Source organism: Lissotriton vulgaris, chromosome 2_2 (genome assembly GCF_964263255.1).
Source record: "Lissotriton vulgaris chromosome 2_2, aLisVul1.2, whole genome shotgun sequence".
NCBI classification, from domain to species: Eukaryota; Metazoa; Chordata; class Amphibia; order Caudata; family Salamandridae; genus Lissotriton; species Lissotriton vulgaris.
The window spans coordinates 299,944,787-299,968,489 of NC_141688.1; the positions used below are offsets into that span (position 1 = coordinate 299,944,787).

A 23,703-nucleotide genomic window follows, 5' to 3' on the forward strand; every position below is an offset into this window, starting at 1 on the left:
AAATGGTCTTTTCAGTGCTTCTCATATTAACATCTGCAATAATGCAGGACAAGCCTCGCAACATATATACACGGATGATTCAAAAGGTTCCAAAAATTAACTGCAAAAGTGACTTTTTACGAAACTCTGAAAGTTCTTACCATTAGAGATTGGGCCAATCTTGACTTTGTGTTCACTGAATGTGGTGTTCCCCAAACGCCCACATGCACTCGGAACATGAACACGACCAAGATCGCATCTCTGAGCAAAAAGAATAGCGAGCAGAAGGCCAAGGGCGGAGCTCATTTTATACTCAAGCCCCTCCCGACAAAGCCGCTGCCCTCGCAGAACTGGGAAAAGGAAGATTCTGGCATCCGTCCATTTCCCTGCACTATAAACAGCATGGGACAATACGGACGGTGTTACATGAACAGTAAATAAATAGCGAGGAGTTCATTTTGGTGTCAGCCCTCTGCAGGTGACACCCGGTGCGGCCCGCACCTCCCGCACCCCCCTTGTGACGCCACTGATCACAACCATCCCCAGAAGAGCTCTCTTGTCCAATGATCTAACCATTCATCCTTCCATCAAACCCCTGATATCCACCATTCCAAATGTACATTGTCATCTATTAATTCTTTTATCCATCATGCAGTCTTTCAACATTCATTCTGTCCTTCCATCTGTGTGCCCATCCATATCCAAACCTTTTCAACTATTTGAAAACCTATCCATCGTCTATCTTTCCATCCATCCTTTCAGTCATCCATCCCTTCATCCATCCATTCACTCACTCATCCATCCAACCGTGTACCATTTCACCCAAGCATCCTTTCACTCATCCATCCACTCTTCCACCCACCCATCCATTCACTCATCCATCCAACCATTTACCCTTTCACCCATCCAGCCTGTAAGACAATAAGAAATGTACATTTGTCAGGTGTCATACCTGATATGTATTGTTAGACAAATTAATTATCATAATGTTATCGATCTAGGGAAGATGGAAGGCTAATACAGCAGCATGAGATTAGGGAACCCAACCCTTTTACACTCGTTCACTGAAAAACGATTGCATCATATTATGGTGAATATTGTGTTGAATATACAGAAGTGCACAAACATGTTTAAAAAAAGAAGTCACAAAAGAAACATTTCCGGGGTGTCTGTGGATTCTTGTGCAAGGGCTATGAATCTCAAAAGTTACAGTGGAGTGGTGCATGCTTCCTCACCTTTCCAGTAATTAAGCGGGTGGTTCTTGCCTTTTATGCACAGCCAGTTGCGGGGAGTTCGCCTCTGATTTGAGCAAGCAGGCTGGAGGGAAGGGACTAACATACCTCTTGGGAACTCGACTCACCGATTAACAGCCCTGCAAGAGCGTTCGCTGCTCAGATTTTTTTTATTTTAGACAATACTGTGTGAAAAAACAGTCTTAAAATAATCGAACTTTTATTTGAAACACATTACACCCTCCGTTCATTTTCAAATGTTGCACATCGTGTTAGCTTTCAACATATGCCAAAAGAAGAGAGAGAGAGACTCCTGACCCTGTGGCAAGCAGCATACTTCTGGTGAGATTTTTGGGAATGCCCTTGACCAGCTGTTAATGTTGCCGGCGGCGCTACCCGCAGGAAGCGGCTCACCACATGCTGTAACACCCCAAACTGGCCCATTGACATTCTGTATGTGGCAATCAGCCCCATACAAAGTGACAATGGGCGGGGTGGGGCTGCTCTTGCGCTTCTAGCAGCATGTGATTGCAGGAAGGCAGGAGGCGGGCAGGCAGCAGGCGAGGCCGGGGACGAAGGAAAGTCTGGAGCGGGACGGCGTTTTGATTGAGCAGGGTGGACGGCGTCCACCCTGGAAAACCCTGGAAAATAAGTGGGGGGATGCCGTCCACCCGCGTGGTACCCCGACTCGTGCCCTGCTCAGGGACCGCTCCATAGAGTCTTCTGTTACATTATACAGAACTCTGTTCATCTTCGGAGCCTCTGTGCTGCTGAAGGCCATCTGTTCTTGTGACACTTTTTCCGAAACGTTTCTTCAGCAGTTGTCAGTATCCAAATAGGTGCAGGAACCACAGACTTCACCCTTGACACCTGGGTAACCCTGAGGGCGTGAAACAAGGGCCCAAACCAGGCCAGGGGCCACAGTGTTTACCACAGTATAGACGCTTGAATATCGATCCGCAGCAATACTGACAGCAAGATATCAGCTGCACAGTATCGACAAGGAAAGTCAACGAGGGGGCATCGGAACAGGAAATCTCCACTCCCCAATATACTCTTACCTTGATGATACTGTGCGAGGGGATGTCCTGCAGCCCACATCGTTTCAGGTCGAGGTTTGTGGTTTCGATATTTTGACATACAGCCCAACCTACATCTTATGTCATCTTTCAAGACATGGCTTTAGGATTCCCTAAAGTTCTAAGATCCTCATACTTACATTAGGTGATTAAAATGTAATTTTTCTCTTTTGCAGATTTTCTATGAACTGGAGAAAAATCGTAAGTACATTTTTTGTCTGGATTTCTTTGAACTTAGCTCCTGCATATAACGCAGCGCTATACTCCTGGGAGGGTGGCGGCTGCATTGTGTACTATGTACTGAATCCCTTTTAATTAGATTTTGTGTATTTACAAAGGGAAAGAGAGTAAGATGGGCCACGGTGAATGTTGTGCGACCTGTGCATGAACAGAATGCTGCCATCAGTCACAACTTAGGCGTGAGGATGAAAGGAGGAGCATTTACACCACTGTCTGCATGCGCAACATGAAGGTGTCAACATCAGGAAGTGAGAACTAGAGAAAAGCCCACAGAGAATCAAAACCCAAAGCACCCTTGACTGGCTCCCGGAAATGGAGAGGTTTATTGACGGCCCAGTGTGGGTTTGGAACGGGTGTTGGGGAAAGGATTTATAAAGTCAGGAATTTTAAGAGCATCCGGCCCATAAGGAAGATGGGCTGCACACGTATCCTTGTTTGCACCTGCAGGGCTCTGCGCAGTCCCCCCTCCCACACCAGCTGCATGAACATCTTTGCCAGTTGGCAGAAATACACATTTGGGGCCCGATTCACAAAGGTAAATAAATTAGACCAAAAATCTAAGTTTACTACTTTCGAGATTGACAAAGGTAAGTTACGAGTAGTATCTTTACATCCGCACTCGGTGCAGAGTTTTGCACTCGAGCTGAACCTTCGCACCCGTGGCCGCATCTCCGGCCCGAGTGCGGAGATTCCACTCCGGGTTCACAGACTCCAGTCCATGTGTGGAGTAACGTCTCTGCATTCGGGGAAGAAATTCCGCCCCCAGTGCAGAGATTGCAGCGCGAATGCAGAAACTCCGCCCTGAGTGCAGACGTGAAGATACTACTCGTAACTTACCTTTGTGAATACCGAAAGTTGTTAGCTTGGATATTTGATCTAAGATTACCTTTGTGACTACTGAAAGTCGTAAACTTGGACCTTTGTGATTCGGGACCATGGTGTATGGACACAGATGTACCTTTGGGCTCAGTGAATAATGCATCTTCTATAATTGATTTCTGAATCCGCCTATTCCTGTGCACGAGCAGCTGATGTAAAGCTGGGAATGTGCCTTCTCTTTCAGACACCCGGCATTCAGAGGAGGCCCTGAGACCAGACGTCTTCGAGATCATCACCAAAGAGAACCAAGGTAAGAGAAAAGCTCGGGGCTTCTAAGCGCTACACTTTGTTACACGAGATTCAACTGTGACTCTGATCCCAGGCGCCTTTGAGATCAAAATGGAACCAAAATAAGATCACACCTCAGGGTCTCTGGGCGCTACACTCTGTCAATCAGGAGTCAACTGAGACCCTGAGCCCAGGTGTCTTCCAGATCATCACCAAAGAGAACCAAGGTGAGAGCAAACCTCAGGGTGTCTGGGCGCTATACTCTGTTACAAGATAGTAAGCTGTGAGCCTAAGGCCTGGTGTCTTCCAGATCATCACCAAAAATAACCAAGGTAAGAGAAATCCTCAGGCCTCTGGGCACTACACTCTGTTAAACTATAGTCCGCAGTGACTTTGGGGCATATTACCAAGAATAAGCGATAATTATCGCTAAGCTTGGTTAGCGGCTATAATTTTATCGCAGTGCTTCGCCTATTTTTATCGCTTAGAAACCTTGCTATTATCAAGGTTTATCTCCTAAGCCATAAAAATCGGCCGAAATGCATGAATATCGCTGAAAAGTCCGCGATATTCATGCATTACCGAGCTAATGCTCTTAGCCATGTTATCCACCTACCATTCGATAACATGGCTAAGAACTGCTCGGGCAGGCGTTAGCTTTTGGAGATATTCTCGCTTAGCGCGAATATTTCCAAAAGTAGGTATTAGGAGATAGCGATGTTAGGGACTGTTTCCAGTCGCTAACATCTTGGCACGCCCACTTTGCATGTCATTAGCGATAATTTTCGCTGAGATGCAAATTGGGCCCCAAGATGATCGCTATCTCCTACTAGCTGTCGCTAACTGGTGTTAGCGACAGCTAGGTAATAGGGCGATATAATTATCGCCTCTTTAGCGGGAAAAATTCCCGCTAAAGCGTCGATAAGGCCCTTGGTAATATGCCCCTCTGTTCCCAGAAATGTTCGAAACGTCACCAAACAGAGCCAAAGTAAGAGAAAACTTCAGGCTTCTGGGCACTAGACCTTGTTATGCGATAGTCAACTGTGACGCTAAAACCAGACATCCTCAAGATCACCAAAGAGAACCAAGGTACAAGCAAGCCTCAGGGCCTCTGGGTACTGGACTCTGTTACACAATAGTCAGCCGTGAGCCTGAGCCAAGGTGTCTTCACAATCATCACCAAAGACTACCAAGGTGCTAGACGTGGCCCTTTCTGCAGGGTCACCCCAGATCTGTGCCATCCTCTGCCGTCCTTTTGTGAACTCGTTCTTGCTGGCTTTTAGGACCCTGTGCACTCTTTCCCTGCTGACCAGTGGTAAAGTGCTGCTACTCGCCACCTTATAGATAATGGGGTAACCCAGTTAAATGTCAAATCGATCAGTAAGGAAAACAGTTGGTCCCTGATATACTAGAACATACTTCTATTAGTGAGTATGTTGTATGGAATTCAGTATAACTTTTTCACATATAAGCACATATAAACACATCAAATAAACCATTCAAAAGTCACCAAAGAAAGATAAGTTAGCAAACATCAATTTATTCTTTTTACCCAAAACATGAATAACGTACATGGGACATGAATTATTGCAGGATTACTTCCAAGGAGAAAGGGCGAAGGGGTGAAAGATAAGTGCTCATGTGTGAGATAGCAAGAGAAACCGACCGTTGCGGTTTCATCCCCAATTCAAGAACCCAGCGCCCAACCCACGTAGGCCTCACTCTGTGTCAGTGCCACTATTCACCGACACCTGTGGCTCGAGTGGCCCAACACCACGCGAAGGTCCCCTTAGCAAATCTGACCTGGTATCTGGTGCTCCCTGACCTACTTCAAGCCTCTTCATGACACCTGCAGCCTCTCCCTCAAGGGTCCCCGGCCGCGACTAGAGCTGGTAAGGAAACCTGAAACCTAAAGACACCCCTGCACTCGACTCCCCATGGCCTTGGGTAGACCAACCAACAGTCTCCAGGCATCTTCCTGCATCCAAATCACCTTTCCAACTGGAAGTCACCTCCAGGAAGCCCCTCTGCCCGAACCTGTAGTCTTTGTTCCGACCGGAAATCTTCAATTGAAAACAACAGGGAACCCGACAGCAACTCAGCACCCAGCAACTGGCTGTCCCTGTGCCCTTGTGGGTGCACCTTCTATACTAACTCGGATCGCCCTTTGGCCTGAACTTAACCCTTGGAACTTTGCTCCTTCAACCCTGTGGCTTGCCCGAGAGCAGCCACCAACCGATGGCCCCCTAACGCCATACGCTAACATTGGGCCTCAGCACTCTGCACCCGGCTGCCCTAGTGCCACTGATATTCCTGCACTCAGGTAGAAATTGTAGCCGAGCTGCATCTAGCGCTCGCCAACATACCGTTGGCGTGCACGACCGGAGATAAAACTCCACTCCGAGATTTAAGCACTTTGCAAGCTCCGCGGAGCACGGAGTGCAGAAAACTCAGAAAACGCACCAAACGGAGCGGAGTTCACTGCCCAGGACTATTGCTTACCTGTACACCGATAATCAGATTTTCTTCCAAAGGCTTGCATTGACTGCTTTTCATCAGAAAAAGTGTGGTGCTGTGTTTGTATGAAAACCCAAGCAACTATGTTTTAAAGCAAAAGTGTTTTACTTACCGTTGTCTAGGAAATGTCCCAGTGTGATATCTAGGCATACCACACTTTGCAAAAAAAGTAATCTCAAATGTACTCTAAAAAAGTAATCACAAATATCACCTGTCTTTAACTCTTTTCCAAACCGGTAACAAAGTCAATTTCCTCCAGTTTGCATACTCTTATCTACCTGTTTTAAAAAGTACCATTTTACTTATCTGTACCAGGTCCTGCTTGGTTCTAAAAATAAAATACAACTAAAGAAATATTTTTTTATACAAACAATTGGTCTGAGTTCAGTCTTTGAGTGGGTGACATCATTTCTTACCTAAGGGTGTACAATAAAAGCTTAACACTAACCTACAATAAAGCATTACTGCTCGCCCACACTACCACACATAGAGAGTAAGGTGGCATCTACTATGACCTCTGTAAGCCTTTGGGGATCCCCTGGACTCTGTGCACACTATCCCTTACTTTGGTATAGTATATATAGAGCTAGATTCCGACATAATGACATCACCACAGATCTATTATTATTAATCAAAGCTTGTGATTGGCCCACACTAGTATATATTTTGAAGGATTGTGTTAATACAATCATATCAGTGGAAATTAGAACTAACCTTTGTATGCTACAAATTGTGTCAATCGAACCTGCTGGTTGGTCTAGTTCAGTTAGTGAATATTAAAAGAAATCTGCATAGTAGTTCTTACTTGTGTGTAACACAGATAATGACAGGTACAATCCTAACTTAGATTTAAAGACTTAAACAATACAAAAGTGTGGACAAAGAATTACACGGAATCTAGGGTGGTGACAGGGTGAAATGGCTGCCTCTGACAACACGTGTGATGTTACTGCTGGTGTTTGCTGCTCGAAGACATAAAGCACTTAGAAGGTATATAGCGAATGCAGTTGTTAATCTGATTTTTCTGTCTTCATATGCTTGATGTTATGGCAAGCCAGTAAAATGTTTTTAGTGGTGCCATAATTAACTCCTGATATGACAAGATGACAACACAATAGGAATATAAGACACTGGAAACCATTCTCAGTAAACATTACCAGCTGTAATCACTCACTGTCCATGCCTGTGTGCTGAGGCCTTTTTTCAGTCATTAGGGTAATTTGTTTTCTTAAGTAGATGCTTAGGCCGAGGTTTCTGAATACTAACACTGTGCTTTACTGTTGTAGGCAGCTCACAGCTGGTCCACGAGGGAGACATTGCCATCCTACCAGGCCGCAGTGCCAGGATATGTCCAAACAACAGCTGCTTCTGGCCTAAATCCAGCGATGGGACCGTCTATGTGCCCTATACCCTCAGTACCACTTACAGTGAGTTCACCTTTACACCAAGGATCAAGATTTCCTTTCATAGATACCTTTCCAGGTTGCTACACCTTACAGCATCCTCTCCTTTCCTCTGTTGTCCCTCAGGTGCCCAAGATCTGTCTGCCATTGTAAATGCAATGAGTGAGTTTGCAACATTGACCTGCATCCGCTTTGTGACCCGCACGGCAGAACCAAATTACCTCCAGATCCTTCCTACAAGTGGGTAAGAGCACAGGACACCCAAGGACTGACCCTACATTCAGCATCATACCAGATAGGGCTCCATTAGATAGACTCATTACCTCCAGATCCACCATTGCGATGGGTAAGAGCACAAGGTACCCTCAATCAATCAATCAATCATGGGCATTTGTTTAGCGTGCTACTCACCCAGGAGGGTCTCAAGGCGCTGGGGGGGGAGGGGTCCATTACTGCTCGAAGAGCCAAGTCTTGAGGAGCTTCCTGAAGGAGAGATGATCCTGGGTCAGCCGGAGGTGGATCGGGAGGGAGTTCCATGTCTTGGCTGCCAGGTAGGAGAAGGATCTTCCCCCGGCGGTGGCTTTGCGGATGCTTGGTATGGCGGCGAGGGCGAGGCTGGACGATCGTAGCTGGCGGGTGGGTGCGTAGAAGGTCAGGCGGTTGTTGAGGTTCTTGGGGCCCAGGTCATGGAGGGCCTTGTGTGCGTGGGTGAGGAGTCTGAACATGATCCTCTTGCTGACGGGGAGCCAGTGCAGGTCTCTCAGGTGGCCGGAGATGTGGCTGTGTCGGAGGATGTCCAGGACGAGTCGTGCAGAGGCGTTCTGGATGCGCTGGAGTCTTTTCTTTTCTTTCTTTTCTTTTCTGAAGTTTGGCTGTGGTTCCGGCGTAGAGGGTGTTTCAGTCCAGCCGACTGGTGACGAGTGCCTGGGTGATTGTCTTCCTGGTTTCGGTGGGGATCCAACGAAAGATCTTGCGGAGTATGCACAGAGTGTTGAAGCATGATGATGAGACGGTGTTGACTTGTCTGGTTATCGAGAGGAAGGAGTCCAGATGAAGCCCAGGTTGCGTGCGTGGTCCGTTGCTTTGGGAGTGGTGCCCAGGGCAGGGGGCCACCAGGAGTCGTCCCAGGCGAAGGGCGATGGTCCCTGGATGAGGATTTCCGTCTTGTCTGAGTTCAGTTTCAAGCGCCTGTTCTTCATCCATTCGGCGACGTCTTTCATCCCTTCGTGTAGGCTGGTTCTGGCAGTGACGGGGTCGTTGGTGAGGGAGAGGATCAGCTGGGTGTCATCGGCGTTGACGGACTTCTCGATTACTTTGGCAGGAAAAGGGAGGAGCGAGATGGGGCGGTAGTTCTCGAAGTCGGTGGGGTCCGCTGTTGGTTTCTTCAGGAGGGCGCTGAGCTCGGCATGCTTTCAGATCTCCGAGAAGGTGGCGGTGTTGAAGGAGGTGTTGATGATGTCCCGGAGATGGGGTGCGATGATGGAGTCGGCCTTGTTGAAGACGTGGTGGGGGCAGGGGTCGGTTGGTGATCCGGAGTGGATGGTGTTCATCATGCGGGTGGTGTCTTCAGTGCTGACCGGGGTCCAGGCACAGATGGTGGTGGTGGAGGGCGTTGGTTCAGTGGTTGGGTGCGTGGTTGGTGCGCCGAAGCTGTTGTGTATATCGGCGATCTTGCGGTGAAAGAATGAGGTGAGTGAGTCACAGAGGTCTTGCGAGGGAGTGATGTCGCTGGGGTTGGAGAACTCTTTGACGATGCTGAAGAGTTCCTTGCTGTTGTGGGCGTTGTTGTACAGTTGTTCTTGGTGGTGCCGATCAGTTGGTGGTGTTTGCGGGTTGCGTGCTTGAGGGCCGTCATGTTGTCTGTGGTCTGGTCGTGGCGCCAGGCTTTCTCAAGGGTGCAGCAGTTCTTCTTGGAGATCTTGAGTTTGTCGGTGAACCAGGGGGCTTTCTTGCTGCCGGGTCTGCTGGGAGGGTTCTTCAGTGGTGCGAGGTCATCTGCGCAGTTGGTGAGCCACTGTGTGAGGTTTTTGGCTGCTTCGTTGGGGTCCTTTGTGCTGGTGGGAGGGTTCTGGCGGAGGGAGGTGGCGAGCTGCTCGGTGGTGATCTTGCTCCAGCTCCTGCGAGGAATCTGTTGCGGGTGGTGGTGGGTTGTGGTTTTTCTGAAGCTGAAGTGGATGCAGCTGTGGTCAGTCCAATGGAGTCCGGTGGAGTGACTGAAGGAGATGTGTTTGCTGGAGGAGAAGATGGGGTCAGGCGTGTGGCCGGCGTAGTGGGTGGGGGTGTTCACCAGTTGCTTGAGTCCGAGGTTAGCGAGGTTGTCCAGCAGAAGTGATCCTAAATTGAGTCTCACACCAGACTGGACTCAATCACTTAAACTTACTGTTAACTGCCATGTTCCCCAATTGAAACAGATCAAGCTGAATTATCATTCATAATCTCCAGCTCGTTTAGGACGCAAGTTAGAACAATATATCCGCACACCGCATTGTTAAGATGCATAGAATGGGGCAAAAGGTAGTGCAGTGAAAATATTTACATTCACCAGTGTGTTTGTTGACACTAGAAAAAATTGTCCTCTTGATATGAAATATGGTTGTTCAGCTTCATGTCCCATTGTGCTTACGCTAAACTTTGGGGCAGATTCACAACCCCTTGCACCTCTTTTACGCCGCCGTTACGTCACTTTTGTGATGCAGCGGCAGCGCAAAGCCAGCACCATGCTGCTGGGTATTTACAACGTGACGCATCTGGGAGATGTGTCATGTTGTAAAGCCCTGCTCCACATGTGGGCGTTCTGGTGCAGGGGGAGGGCGTTCCGGCACAGGAACGCCTCCTAAAAGTATCTGAGTGAAATCTACAAGATTTCACTCAGTCACTTTAAGGGCCATGCTGCATCAAAACCCTGCGCCTGCTTGAAGCAGGCGTAAGGATTGACGCAGCATGTTAGAGATAGTTCACCCACCGAGCCTTGCTGGAGCTCCGTCCCGCTTGCGACGCAACTCCAGCAATGTGACGCATTTCCGATGGGGATGCGTCACGCATCTGCCCATCCGAGCGCCGGTGCGCCGCGTTGTAAATGCGGTGCATCAATGGATGTGCATGGGTGGGCAGATGTGTTGCAACTCTTCTGGCGCATCTCTGCTGATTAGCAGAGATGCACCAGAAGTCGTAAATCTGCCCCTAAATGTGCCGTGGAACAGATCGCTTCAGGGAATCTCTTTATTACTTGATTCCTTGGGGCTGCTGTTCCTGAATGAGAACTACCACTAAAACTGAGACCTTCAGATTGGTAAACCAGATGTGTGACCCTCTCCCTGGTGGCCTAGCCCTTTTGATCCCACTTAAAATTTAACTGAATCAGATCGCAATCTGGGAGTGATTTTTGATTTAAATTTTTCTTTTTGTTTTCAAATTTCCAAACTCATATGCACTTGCTATTTTATGTTGAAAGTACTCCGGAAACATTGCCCCTTTCTGCCTTTTGACTCCCAGAAGATCTTGGCCCAGTCCTTGACATTAAGTAGACTGGATTGTTGTAACTCGGTCTGTACTGGTCTTCCTGCGCTTCTGATCTACAAATTACAACATGTACAAAATGCAGCACCACGATTGATTCACACTGCACTCAAATGGGACTATATATTGGCATGCATATCTTTAAGGGATATAGAGGTTTTGTTTACAATATTAAATCTATACAGTATATCATTTTAGGTTAATCTAAAAAAAACTTGATAATTAGTTACATGGGCTGAAAGCCCCCAGTATGTGATTGCCACTGGGCTGCTCTGCTGACCACCACTTAGAGTCCCTGCATGTTTTTTTGTGCCTCAGTGAATGGTCATTCATGTACTGTGAGCTCTCACTGGTGTAGCCACAGGGGCTGTGCCCTCTAATTTACAGGCACACCATGGGTTCAACTGTCCATGATGACCCTCTATGGGTTGTGGATTCACAGTGAAAGACCTTACATGCGCTGTGGATTTTAAATTATATACTTTCCATTGACTGTGGGTTCTCAGTGGGCTGCGAGCATCCATTAAAGAGGTGTCACTGGTTTGCGGAGACTTAGTGACATAGCCTATTACGAGTTGTGACCCTCAATGTCTGGAAAGTATGTGCAGAACATTCCCTTCCCTGGGCAGAGAACACTCAGTGAAAGACTTTCCATTGGCAGAGGGCTCTCAGTGAAACACTCTCCATTGGCAGAGGGCTCTCAGTGAAAGACTGTCCATTGGCAGAGGGCTCTCAGTGAAAGACTGTACATTGGCAGAGGGCTGTCAGTGAAAAGCTTTCCATGGGCAGAGGACTCTCAGTGAAAGACTTTCCATGGGCAGAGGGCTCTCAGTGAAAGACTTTCCATGGGCAGAGGGCTCTCAGTGAAAGACTCTCCATTGGCAGAGGGCTCTCAGTGAAAGACTTTCCATTGGCAGAGGGCTCTCAGTGAAAGACGACTTTCCATTGGCAGAGGGCTCTCAGTGAAAGACTTTCCATTGGCAGAGGGCTCTCAGTGAAACACTCTCCATTGGCAGAGGGCTCTCAGTGAAAGACTTTCCATTGGCAGAGGGCTCTCAGTGAAAAGCTTTCCATTGGCAGAGGGCTCTCAGTGAAACACTCTCCATTGGCAGAGGGCTCTCAGTGAAAGATCCTCCATTGGCAGAGGGCTCTCAGTGAAAGACTCTCCATTGGTAGAGGGCTCTCAGTGAAAGACTCTCCATTGGCAGAGGGCTCTCAGTGAAAGACTTTCCATTGGCAGAGGGCTCTCAGTGAAAGACTCTCCATTGGCAGAGGGCTCTCAGTGAAAGACTTTCCATGGGCAGGGGGCTCTCAGTGAAAGACTTTCCATGGGCAGAGGGCTCTTGGTGAAAGACTATCAATGTGATGTGGATTTAGAGGTGTACCTTCCATGGAGAATCACCCCTTTGAGTGAAATAATACCAAATGTCCTTTGACCTCTTGGTGACAGTATACCATAAGGGTCTGTCGACTCTGTATAACAGATCTGCAGTTCCATACAATCCCACCGAATGTTTTAGGCCCTCAATGTCGGGACCTCTGGACTATAAATAGCTAAGACGTTCTGACGGTTGGATCCTGTATGATTTGTTCAGTCCTTAGTGTTGTGTTGGATGGATCCTGCATACTTTGTTTATTCCCTAGAGGTTCTGATGGCTGAATCCTGCATGCTTTGTACTTTCTCTTGTGTTCTGATAGTTGGACCCTGTATTCTTTTTTCATTCGTTAATGTTGTGATTGCTGGATCCCGTATGCTTTGTTCATTCCCTAGTGTTGTGATTGCTGGATCCCGTATGCTTTGTTCATTCCCTAGTGTTGTGATTGCTGGATTCTGCAGCTTTATTTATTCCCTAGTGTTGTGGATGCTGGATCTTGTGTACTTTGTTCATTCCCTTGTGTTCTAATGGCTGGATCCTGTATGCTTTGTTCATTTCTCAGTATTGTGGTGGCTGGATTCTGTATGCTTTGTTCATTTCTCAGTATTGTGGTGGCTGGATTCTGTATGCTTTGTTCATTCCCTAGTGTGAATGACAGTGCAATACCACATCATGCTTTAGTAATATATTAATGAAAAGTGAGTTTTTAAACATGAACTGGGAAATATTCATGCCCAGATAGCAATGCTATTAGTGAAATAGGAGGCAAACCTGGGATCATGTGTACCCTATATGTGGGCTTGATTCTTATTATACACGGAGCAAATGGTTAGTCTTTTGTACAGCAGCAGTAGAGAACTTGAAGATGTGATAATGAAGAAAAAGGTGGCTCATTAAAACAAAATATTTTACTATGATCACACAATTTAAGACCAGCAAGTATGGGTCAAGTATATTACAGTTAGGTTGAGTAGATTATTCTACCTACTAGACCAGCAGGTCTACTTACTTTTTTATGATTTTTAGAGCTTATGCTTTGTTTATTCCCTTGTGTTGTGATGGCAGATCCTGTCTGCTTTGTTTATTCCCTTGTGTTGTGATGGCTGGATACTGTATGCTTTGTTTATTCCCTAGTGGTGTGGGTGTCGGATCGTGTATGCTTTGTTTATTCCCTAGTGGTGTGGGTGTTCGATCGTGTATGCTTTGTTTATTCCCTAGTGGAGAGGTGGTGAGGTGGCTTGTTCCTGTAGGCCTGTTAATTTCCTAATGTTCTGATCGCTGGATCCTGTATGCTTTGTTCAATCCCGTGTGTTGTGTAGAGACCCCCATCACTGGGTCCTCTTTATGTCTGTCTACCCTTTCTCTCAATCTTGTAGCATGGGGTGTATTTCTGTCTGAGAATCACATGTCCCTCAAATTTAATCAGTAGTGGATGTGTTCCATTTGCTGAAGCTTGCATTCCCTAGCTGAAAGAAGCCACCCCTGCAGTGCTGAGGGTGGCCACTGAGGTCTGGATATGAAACTCTTCTTACAGTTGTTCTCAATAAACTGTTAAGAGTTTATTAAGGTTTCTGGGGCTGTCAGTGGTTACTGAGCGGTATCAGTGGGTGGTGCGTACTGTGCCACATCGTTTCCCACTTGTATCCCAGGGACACAGGTTCCATTGAACCACAACTGAATTACTTCTGTTGTGCTTGTGACTTCTTAAGAGCAGCAAGGCTGAGTAGCCAAGGCTTGCTCCAGGAGGTGGTTGAGGGTTTGGAACTCACAGTACAATAACAATGATTGCACACAATTAACAACAAAAAAATCCAGTAGAAAGGATCTTTTGTTATTTTTTTATGTGAATTGCACCAACACAGAGGAAAGCAGAGGAGTTAATATAGAGAACACCTAAAACACAGAAGGTCTAAGGTGCTCATGTGGCCTCAATACAACCTCAGGCAATACCCTAGCAGGCCAGAAATGAATCACACTAGTTCAGGATGGCACAGCTTTCCTTTGCATGCAAGGTCTTTTATCACAACCTAGACTGCACATTGTCACTGTCCTAGAATCCGTACTCCCTTGCAGATCACTACAATTAGAGAGGAGATGCACAGGCCGATGCCTTGAATGGACTAAAATTGTGATATTCGTACTCCGAGAATGCTATTGCAGTGATTTATGGATCTCTCTGGTTCATCTTCTCCCCTAGGTGCTGGTCTTACGTTGGGAAGACAGGGGGAGGACAGCAGGTATCTCTCTCCGGGGGATGTATGTCCAGAGGAACCATCCAGCATGAGTTGAACCACGCCCTGGGCTTCTACCACGAGCAGAGCCGCAGCGACCGCGACAATTATGTGACCATCATGACGGAGAACATCGCGCCTGGTCAGTGACACCCCTGGGCTCCACTTAACCCCGAGAGGGAAAACTGAGTACAACTCAGATTCCTGATGGGCTCACCAGGGCATTGATTTGGATATCTGATTTGCTCAGCTTATGTTTGATCAAAGGTACCCACCAACACATCCTTTCTACAAGCAGTGTGGTGTCCTTTTTGCAAAAGTTACCACTGCTGAGGTCATTAACTAAAGCAAACCATTTGCTGTTAGCCTACATAAAAATGTTTGGCACAGGCTAAATTTAGACCCATGTTTAAAATGCATTTTCTTGAAATTGATCATGAAGATCAGTGACTGCTAACTGCAGTGCCGCGCTACAGAGACACGGGGTACAGAGAGACACAGAAGTCATGCATTGTCCTCACAGCACATCATGTTAAGTTGCTGCGCTGCAGTGTGTGAATGCAACACTAAGATGTGCTCTTCTGCTCTCTCCCAGTGCTGTTGGCAGTCTTTAGGCAGACATTCACCACCACAGAGACCTTTGCGCCATGGTGCTAGAGTGTCTGCGTTGTCTGAACCATCGTTTTTGTGCTGGGACTGGTCCCTTTGAATATAAAAGCTATGCTTTAAGACTTTTCACACATTATATGTGTGCTGTGCAATGCAGCTCACATGCAAAGTGGGAAGAAAGAGAAATACAAGATTTTCACCCTGTTGCACTTTCCTTGACGAGGCGCAGAATTTTGGCCCAAATTCCTGTCGACAGTTTTTTGTAGATAGGGATTTATGTCAAAACCCATGGGTTGTTGCATATTAAGACCTGTGCACCACTCCTGAAAATCTCCCCTCTCCTTTCCTTCGAATGCACGTCTCCTCTCTCTGCGCACAACCTACTTTTAGTCGCAGGCATGTTTTCCCTAATCTTTATAATTGCATTTTTGCTAATGTCCTCATTTTATTCCAAATTATCAGAAAAATCACCTCTGCTTGGAAAGTCATTCCTGCAAACTAACAATACCTAATCTCCTCTTTCATGATTTAATCCCACAAGGCATCAATTACAACTCACATACCCCCTCCACTTCCGAAATGAGCACCACTAACTCCTAATAGTTTTCAGTTCCTCAACGAAGCTGGAGTAAATGCATTGTACAGTTTTCTTGAGAGCACAAGACTACTCCCAGTAACCAACAACCACTGGATGAACCACTGAACCGTGGGTGACTAGAGCAGTGCGCTCCCTGGCATAAAGTGCTTCAGTGCGTTGTCAAGGATAGTAAAATCCAAACAAAAGCAACTATGATACAATACCGTACAATGTAAGGCGCAGGGTGCACCCTGGAGATTATCAAAGGGGTTGGATCACTCATTGAGGCAAAAAAGTTTCATAAGGAAAACAAATGATGATTTTCCCTTCAAAAAGACATTGGGAGTTATCTTTAAGATTGGTCGAAACTCCAGTGCATCACTCCAGGAGGTATGTAGGCACTGGCTTTTATTTTGTGTGAACCTCACTTGAGGCAATATGGTGATCTTCATCAAATAGGATTTATATTTTGAGTTTTACAGCTGCAGGTCACGTGCTAAAGCGATGAAGTGATTTACCTCATATCTCATGCCTTTCGATCTGGTGCTGAGGCTCAGATATGAACCACCCCCACATGCTCCCAGTTTCACAGCTCTGCCATTGGACCACTTCTAACCCTAGCAAGGGCACAAGGGAGCACCACCCCCAGTGAGCTGGGACCTTCTCATCATTGAAATGTGCCCTGTCAGGCTCAGTCGTCACTAACTCATTTTTACTCTTTGCTCTTCTTAACAGAAAACATCGGCAACTTTAACAAAGAGAACACCAACAACCTTGGCCTGGAGTACGACTACTCCTCCGTGATGCATTATGGGATGTAAGTATCCAATGCTCAGCTAAGAAGAGATCTTCTATTTAAACCACTCATTAAAGGCTTTCACATATAGAAAATGAACAAGATTAAGATTTTGGTGGACAGGGTACTCCTTTGCAAACATGACAGATTTCCCTCCCGCCAAACCCTAGGAACACCCGCTTCATTTAACCCTTTCCCTGCTGCCGTCGGCCAATGGCCGACGGCCGCACTACCTCCCCAGTGCTGCCGTTGGCCATTGGCCGACGGCGCCCCACCCGCGCACGAAAACGCCCGCACCGTGGCGGAATTACCGCCGCGGTTAAAAGGTTAAAGATGGGCGAACACTAAGTACCTCGTCTACAGAGCCCCTGTTTGTTCTGTTGATGAAATACTTCCTCTGACAGCCCGATGGAGTAGCGGCAATGTGAGGAATGGCATGACAATGCCTGCCCTATTTAGGGTGGACGGTGTAATATCTTTTTTCCCTGTCCATCACCAAACCTAGCATTGAGGGACAGGGAGAAAACAATAACGACCCCCGCAACCTGGGTTAAATCTTTTAGTAATTGGAAGGAACCGCAGTGATGGTGGTTTGTTTTATTGTGTAGAGATGACAGATGAGCTGGCGGTCCTGTCTAAATTTGGCAGATGGAGTACAGTTAGAGTGGCATAGCTAATGTCCACTGACACCCCCCCTAACCCTCCATCCATCAAACTCTAACTCACACCCAGTGATTTTGATCACATATTAATTGAATCTTTTTAATCATTACTGAGATTGCTGAACCTGGGAAGTGGAGGGCAGTGTGTATTTCACCTTTGATGGTGGGAGAGGGGACAAGGAAGCAGAGCCTGGTGCATATTGGAAGTTCTATATGTAAAGAAAACCACCAGAGTTTTGACTCTGTCTATTAGAAGGGAAGACGAGCAACGGAAAGATGGCTGCGTTGGTGTTCGTGAGCACCCAGAATGTAGATGCGTCTTAGGAGGATGAAAGTGAAACAGGGCAGTATATTCACGGCTTTGTCAGTGAACGAGTTCCAACTGAGTGGAATGTCCATGGAGGAGGAAGATTAGTGCCAGCATGGCTGCGTTGGTGAACATGATTGGTCAGGATTAACACTCTGTATGTGAAGCAGGGTATGGAACGATGGCTGGGTTGGTGAACATGGGTGCTACAGTATGGAACTGCCGTAGATGAGGAGGGTAAGAACGTGAAGGCGAGTCATGGCTGTGTCAGCACATGTTACCATAGAGTGGAAAGTCCATGGGTAAAGAAGGGCAGGTAAATGCTGTCTCAGTTGGTGAACATGCTCGGTTTAGAGTGGTAGTGCCTTTATTTATGAATGACAGGAGGATGATACCTAAATGCTAAAGTCATCCTCTGTTGAAAGCAGAAATGTTGTGAGACTTGACAGGAGGAATTGTTCAAATCAGTGCTTTTGAAGATCTGAGGCTCTGAGTGAGGGTGAAGGTGCTAAGGTGGATGTATTCTGTCCTCCATGCCTTGGAGGCTCAATAAATGGAAAGCTCTGAAGTTCTAGACAGGATAGGGAAGGATCTGCAGGGGTTAGTTCAGGAAATTCTTTGAGACTAAATTTAGACATTCAACGTTTTAAGTAATCTCCAAATATTTGACCCACAGCTAGACTTTCTGTAGATTTCTATGGGTGAATAATGAACTATAATGGCACAAACATGATAGGCTTTAACTGTAAGGTCTTCCTTACCCCAGGTATTCTTTCAGTAACAAATTTGGACAGCCGAGCATCATCCCCAAGCCAAATCCTGACAGACCCATTGGACAGAGAAATGGGCTTAGCAACCTGGATGTTTCCAAACTCAACACCCTGTATCAGTGCGGTAAGGAGTGCATGTATGCATGAATAGTCTGAAATTCCACAGCAGTCTCAGCATATTTTAATTCTAGCTGGTTCTATTATGTTTTTTTATTATTGTAGTTCAACTTCAACTAAAATGGGACTTTTATTTTTAGTTTATTTTTAGAGCTCACTCTATGGAATAAATTATTGTGTTTAGGCGCCAGGCTCCGTAAATAATAGCATAAAATACTATATACATGTAAGTGCTCCAGAAAAGAACACACATGAATGTTTCAAGGCTTTCCTAAAGGTAAGCAGAGTATGTCTATTCTTAATATCCAGTGGCACTACATTCTAAAGCTATGGGCCAACTTGCAAGAATCTGCCGTCTCTCTTCCACTGAATATCAGTACTTGCATTGTGAAGAAGATATAAGCCACAAGATCCTGAGTTGCAGGAGGGAAGATGTCTAGTGGTTTTACCCCATAAACAGTCTTGGGCCGTTTCCTTGATGCACTTAAAAACAAGGAATGCTGTGTTGAAGATGATGACTTTTTGGATAGGGCTTTTGGATGGGTACCAATGAAGTCTAGCCTGCTGATCAAATGACAATGTATCTCTTGTTTTAAAACATGTGATGTGACCATGTCCTGTACATGTTGCTTCTTAGTAATTAGATTTTTGGAATCCCACTCATAAAGGAATTGGTTTAATCCATATGTGAAACAGTCAGTGAACCCGACATGATTTTGTGATGTTTGTTTTGGATGTAGGGCAATGTCTGTTGCAGTTGTCTTAAGCTGAATAAACCTAAATCACTACAGAGCTGATGTGAGCCTCAACGTTCAATTCTGTTTCTCAGATGACCCCCATCCTTTTAGATGTCTTAGTGAAGGTGCGTAGGATCTCAAATAAAGTCCGGGGGAAAAGTGAGGTTATTCAGGAGCCTGTGACATGATCCTATGCAGAGCATCTCAGATTTTGCTCCACTTAACTTGGGCCCACTTTTGTTTATTCACCTGGCCACATTATTTAGGCCTTGTTTAAGGACAATGACCCTGTCCTTCAGGCCCCACACATATGCTGATAGATTAGTATGTCATCATCAAACAAACAATATTCAGATCTCCGGTCCTAATGATAGATAAAGTGCCTTGAAGGACAGGGGAGGGAAATAGTGAGAGAGAAGGGTGAACCCTGGGGCACCCCACCTTCAAACCTCTACTCTGATGACTTGAACGGCCCACTCCTGACACTTAGTGTCTGACCTGTCAGGAAATTATCAAAACCATTCTAGAGCTGCATCCAACACAGTGGGCGCCGTTGTTTAGCTGGTCAAGCAGTAGGTCGTACTCCACTGTGTAGAATGAGGGTGATAAATCTGTCAGTCTCAGCCAAAATAAAGAACTTTCACCATCATCATCTAAGGCAGGCAACTAAAACTGTCCTATTGTCTTGCTGAGAGGTTAAAATCTGCTCCAATCGCCACTCTCTGTTCTTCCTGCTGATAGGATGAAATCTCAGCATTTATCCGGCTGCATTCCAGGCTTTGTTCCCTCCTCCAGCAATTCTAGCATTTCTCCTCTGATCAGATCTCAGCATTTGTCCTCAAATGGGACACCAGCACATATTCCCAGAGTGTATCCCAGCACTTACCCCTTGATAGGATTCCAGGATTTATTCCCTGATGGGATCCCAATATTTATTCCCTGATAGGATCCCAGAATGTATCACTTGATTTGATCTCATCAAATAGTGCCCATTGGGATCCCAAATTGTATTGTCTGATTGAGTTCCCACATGTATCCCAAGATTGGATCACAGCATTTACCCCTTGGTTGGATCCCAGCATTTATCCACTGGTTGGATCCCAGCATTTATCCTTTGATTGGATCCCAGCATTTATCCCCTGATTGGATCCCAGCATTTATCCTTTGATTGGATCCCAGCATTTACCCTTTGATTGGATCCCAGCATTTATCCTTTGATTGGATCCCAGAATTTAACCCCTGGTTGGATCCCAGCATTTATCCCCTGGTTGGATCCCAGCATTTATCCTGTGATTGGATCCCAGCATTTATCCCCTGGTTGGATCCCAGCATTTATCCTTTGATTGGATCCCAGCATTTATCCCCTGGTTGGATCCCAGCATTTATCCCCTGGTTGGATCCCAGAATTTATCCTCTGGTTGGATCCCAGTATTTATCCTTTGATTGGATCCCAGCATTTATCCTTTGATTGGATCCCAGCATTTATCCTTTGATTGGATCCCAGCATTTATCCCCTAGTTGGATCCCAGCATTTATCCCCTGGTTGGATCCCAGCATTTATCCTTTGATTGGATCCCAGCATTTATCTCCTGATTGGATCCCAGCATTTATCCCCTTGTTGGATTTCAGCATTTATTGCTTGATTGGATCCCAACACTTATCCCCTGATTGGATCCCATCATTTATCCCCTGATTGTTTCTCAGCATTTATCCTTTGATTGAATTCCAGCACTTATCCATTGACTGGGTTCCAGCAATTATTCCTTGAAAAGATCTCAGCATTTACTCCTTGGTTGGATCCCAGCATTTATCCCCTGATGGGATCCCAATATTTATTCCCTGATAGGATCCCAGAATGTATCACTTGATTTGATCTCATCAAATAGTGCCCATTGGGATCCCAAATTGTATTGTCTGATTGAGTTCCCACATGTATCCCAAGATTGGATCACAGCATTTACCCCTTGGTTGGATCCCAGCATTTATCCACTGGTTGGATCCCAGCATTTATCCTTTGATTGGATCCCAGCATTTATCCCCTGATTGGATCCCAGCATTTATCCTTTGATTGGATCCCAGCATTTACCCTTTGATTGGATCCCAGCATTTATCCTTTGATTGGATCCCAGAATTTAACCCCTGGTTGGATCCCAGCATTTATCCCCTGGTTGGATCCCAGCATTTATCCTGTGATTGGATCCCAGCATTTATCCCCTGGTTGGATCCCAGCATTTATCCTTTGATTGGATCCCAGCATTTATCCCCTGGTTGGATCCCAGCATTTATCCCCTGGTTGGATCCCAGAATTTATCCTCTGGTTGGATCCCAGTATTTATCCTTTGATTGGATCCCAGCATTTATCCTTTGATTGGATCCCAGCATTTATCCTTTGATTGGATCCCAGCATTTATCCCCTAGTTGGATCCCAGCATTTATCCCCTGGTTGGATCCCAGCATTTATCCTTTGATTGGATCCCAGCATTTATCTCCTGATTGGATCCCAGCATTTATCCCCTTGTTGGATTTCAGCATTTATTGCTTGATTGGATCCCAACACTTATCCCCTGATTGGATCCCATCATTTATCCCCTGATTGTTTCTCAGCATTTATCCTTTGATTGAATTCCAGCACTTATCCATTGACTGGGTTCCAGCAATTATTCCTTGAAAAGATCTCAGCATTTACTCCTTGGTTGGATCCCAGCATTTATCCCCTGGTTGGTTTCAATCATTTAATCCTCAATTGGATCCCAGCATTTATCCTTTGAGTGGATCCCAGCATGTATTACTTGTTTGGATCCCAGCATTTATCCCCTGATTGGATCCCAGCATTTATCACTGGTGAGCTGTCTGCATTCAATTCATGATTGCCTCCCAGCATTTATTTTGTAAGGTTATCTCAGCATTTAACTCCCAGCATACATTCAGTGGACCCTGGAATTCGCAAGCACAAATTACTTCTTTATGGAACCATCTTCCTCTTATAAGGGAGTTCCAGGCTTAATGTTAGAGTTCTGCTATGGCCCTGTTTGTTCCCTTTATGGTGTTTGACATTTGGATTCCTAGGTTTGAAAATGTCCCTGCCGTTGAGTGTTATGTCTTTTTATCATTAGAAGTTAAGTGGCTTTATAGCTTTACACCATGTATATTTCTTTGACCTGGATACATGTCACTGAAGACCAGAAAAGGGAAAGTGGAGAGATAGAAATATTCTATTTTTGATCCTATCTCCACTGCAAATGTATCTGCACCAGGGCAGTTGGTGTCAACACTGAATGTAGTTTTCGGTGCCTACCTATGTTCTTGTGTGAGTACAGATCATTGCTAATACTTGCTAAAACTTGCACTGAGTGCTGATTGTCCACAGAGATCATTGTATCGGTCAAGGGGCTTCTTCTTGGAGGAGGTATAAGATACCTGCTTAAATACTGGTGAGCCCAACTGAGAAATTCCATGTAGGAGCTGGTAGATTGTGGAACCTGTCACAGTCATTGTAAAGTTTCAAAACATCACTTTTTAAAGAATTTTCATTTTCATATTTGGTTTCAGATAAGTGCAGCACTCTTCTCTCTGACCCGACCGGCACTGTGAAGTCATCAAATAACCCCTCCTCGTACCCAAACAACATTAACTGTGTCTACCTGATCCGAGTGCCTTCTGATAAGGTAATGTAGCCAGTCACGCTTTCCTCCTGCCAGAGTCCTAGCTGACTGGGGGGGTCAAGCTTAGAGTAGTGCACTGGGTTAGGACCTGCCTGATTGACAGGTGGCAGAGGAAGCTGCTGAGGCAGGTCACTATGGTTAGAGTGGTAATTCAGCAAGGAGCAGGATCTGTCCTAGAAATGTTCTGTCTAATGATGACAGCACCATTGCCACAGAACTTCTGAGACAACCGATTAGTGGTTGTTATTTAAACCTATAGTAGTACTGTCACAGCAGAGAAGACGGAATAAGGGTTAAAGCGTGGGTCTGCATGGTGCAAGTAAGCTAGACCCTGAGCAAGTTCAAATTTCACTTCAAAGAAATGCCACAAGGGGGCAGTAAACAAAGGTGAGAGAGAATGCCATTGTAGTTCCCCAGAGGATATGGATATGTAAGGGTAAATCTATTGATGAACAGTGTAGCAGGAGAGAATACTGGGTTGCGGTATTATCCTCTGAGTGTATGGGACAAGAATATTGGGTTTGGAATATAGTGCTACAAAAAAATCATAGCCAAAATATCAGCAACTAAAATATGGTTATGGTCAATATATGTATAGATAAGTATAGACTTACTAATCTAAATTTCACATTTTTCTTGACAGTATATAGATATATGGCTTCAAGTTAAGGTGATGCGGAGAGTAGTTAATCTTTACTTAGCTATACATACTGTGGATGCTGTATTGTTGATATTCTGGCTACACTGTTTTTGTGTGTGATATTTCTCTGCTCGATATTCTAATGT

General features: G+C 45.7%; 1 protein-coding gene across 1 annotated transcript in view; it reads left to right on the forward strand.

Annotated features, from left to right (window-relative positions):
• Nucleotides 1-1,698: 1,698 nt before the first annotated feature.
• The window catches only part of LOC147729346 (embryonic protein UVS.2-like), a 34,920-nt gene continuing 12,915 nt past the window's right edge, over nt 1,699-23,703 (forward strand). Inside the window, exons 1-9 of the mRNA XM_086959624.1 lie at nt 1,699-2,326; nt 2,467-2,491; nt 3,594-3,659; nt 7,441-7,581; nt 7,684-7,801; nt 14,647-14,822; nt 16,602-16,683; nt 18,398-18,525; nt 22,805-22,920. Coding sequence (XP_086815750.1) covers nt 7,716-7,801; nt 14,647-14,822; nt 16,602-16,683; nt 18,398-18,525; nt 22,805-22,920 — 588 coding nt within the window. The 5' untranslated portion in view covers nt 1,699-2,326; nt 2,467-2,491; nt 3,594-3,659; nt 7,441-7,581; nt 7,684-7,715. The remainder of the gene's footprint in view (nt 2,327-2,466; nt 2,492-3,593; nt 3,660-7,440; nt 7,582-7,683; nt 7,802-14,646; nt 14,823-16,601; nt 16,684-18,397; nt 18,526-22,804; nt 22,921-23,703) is intronic.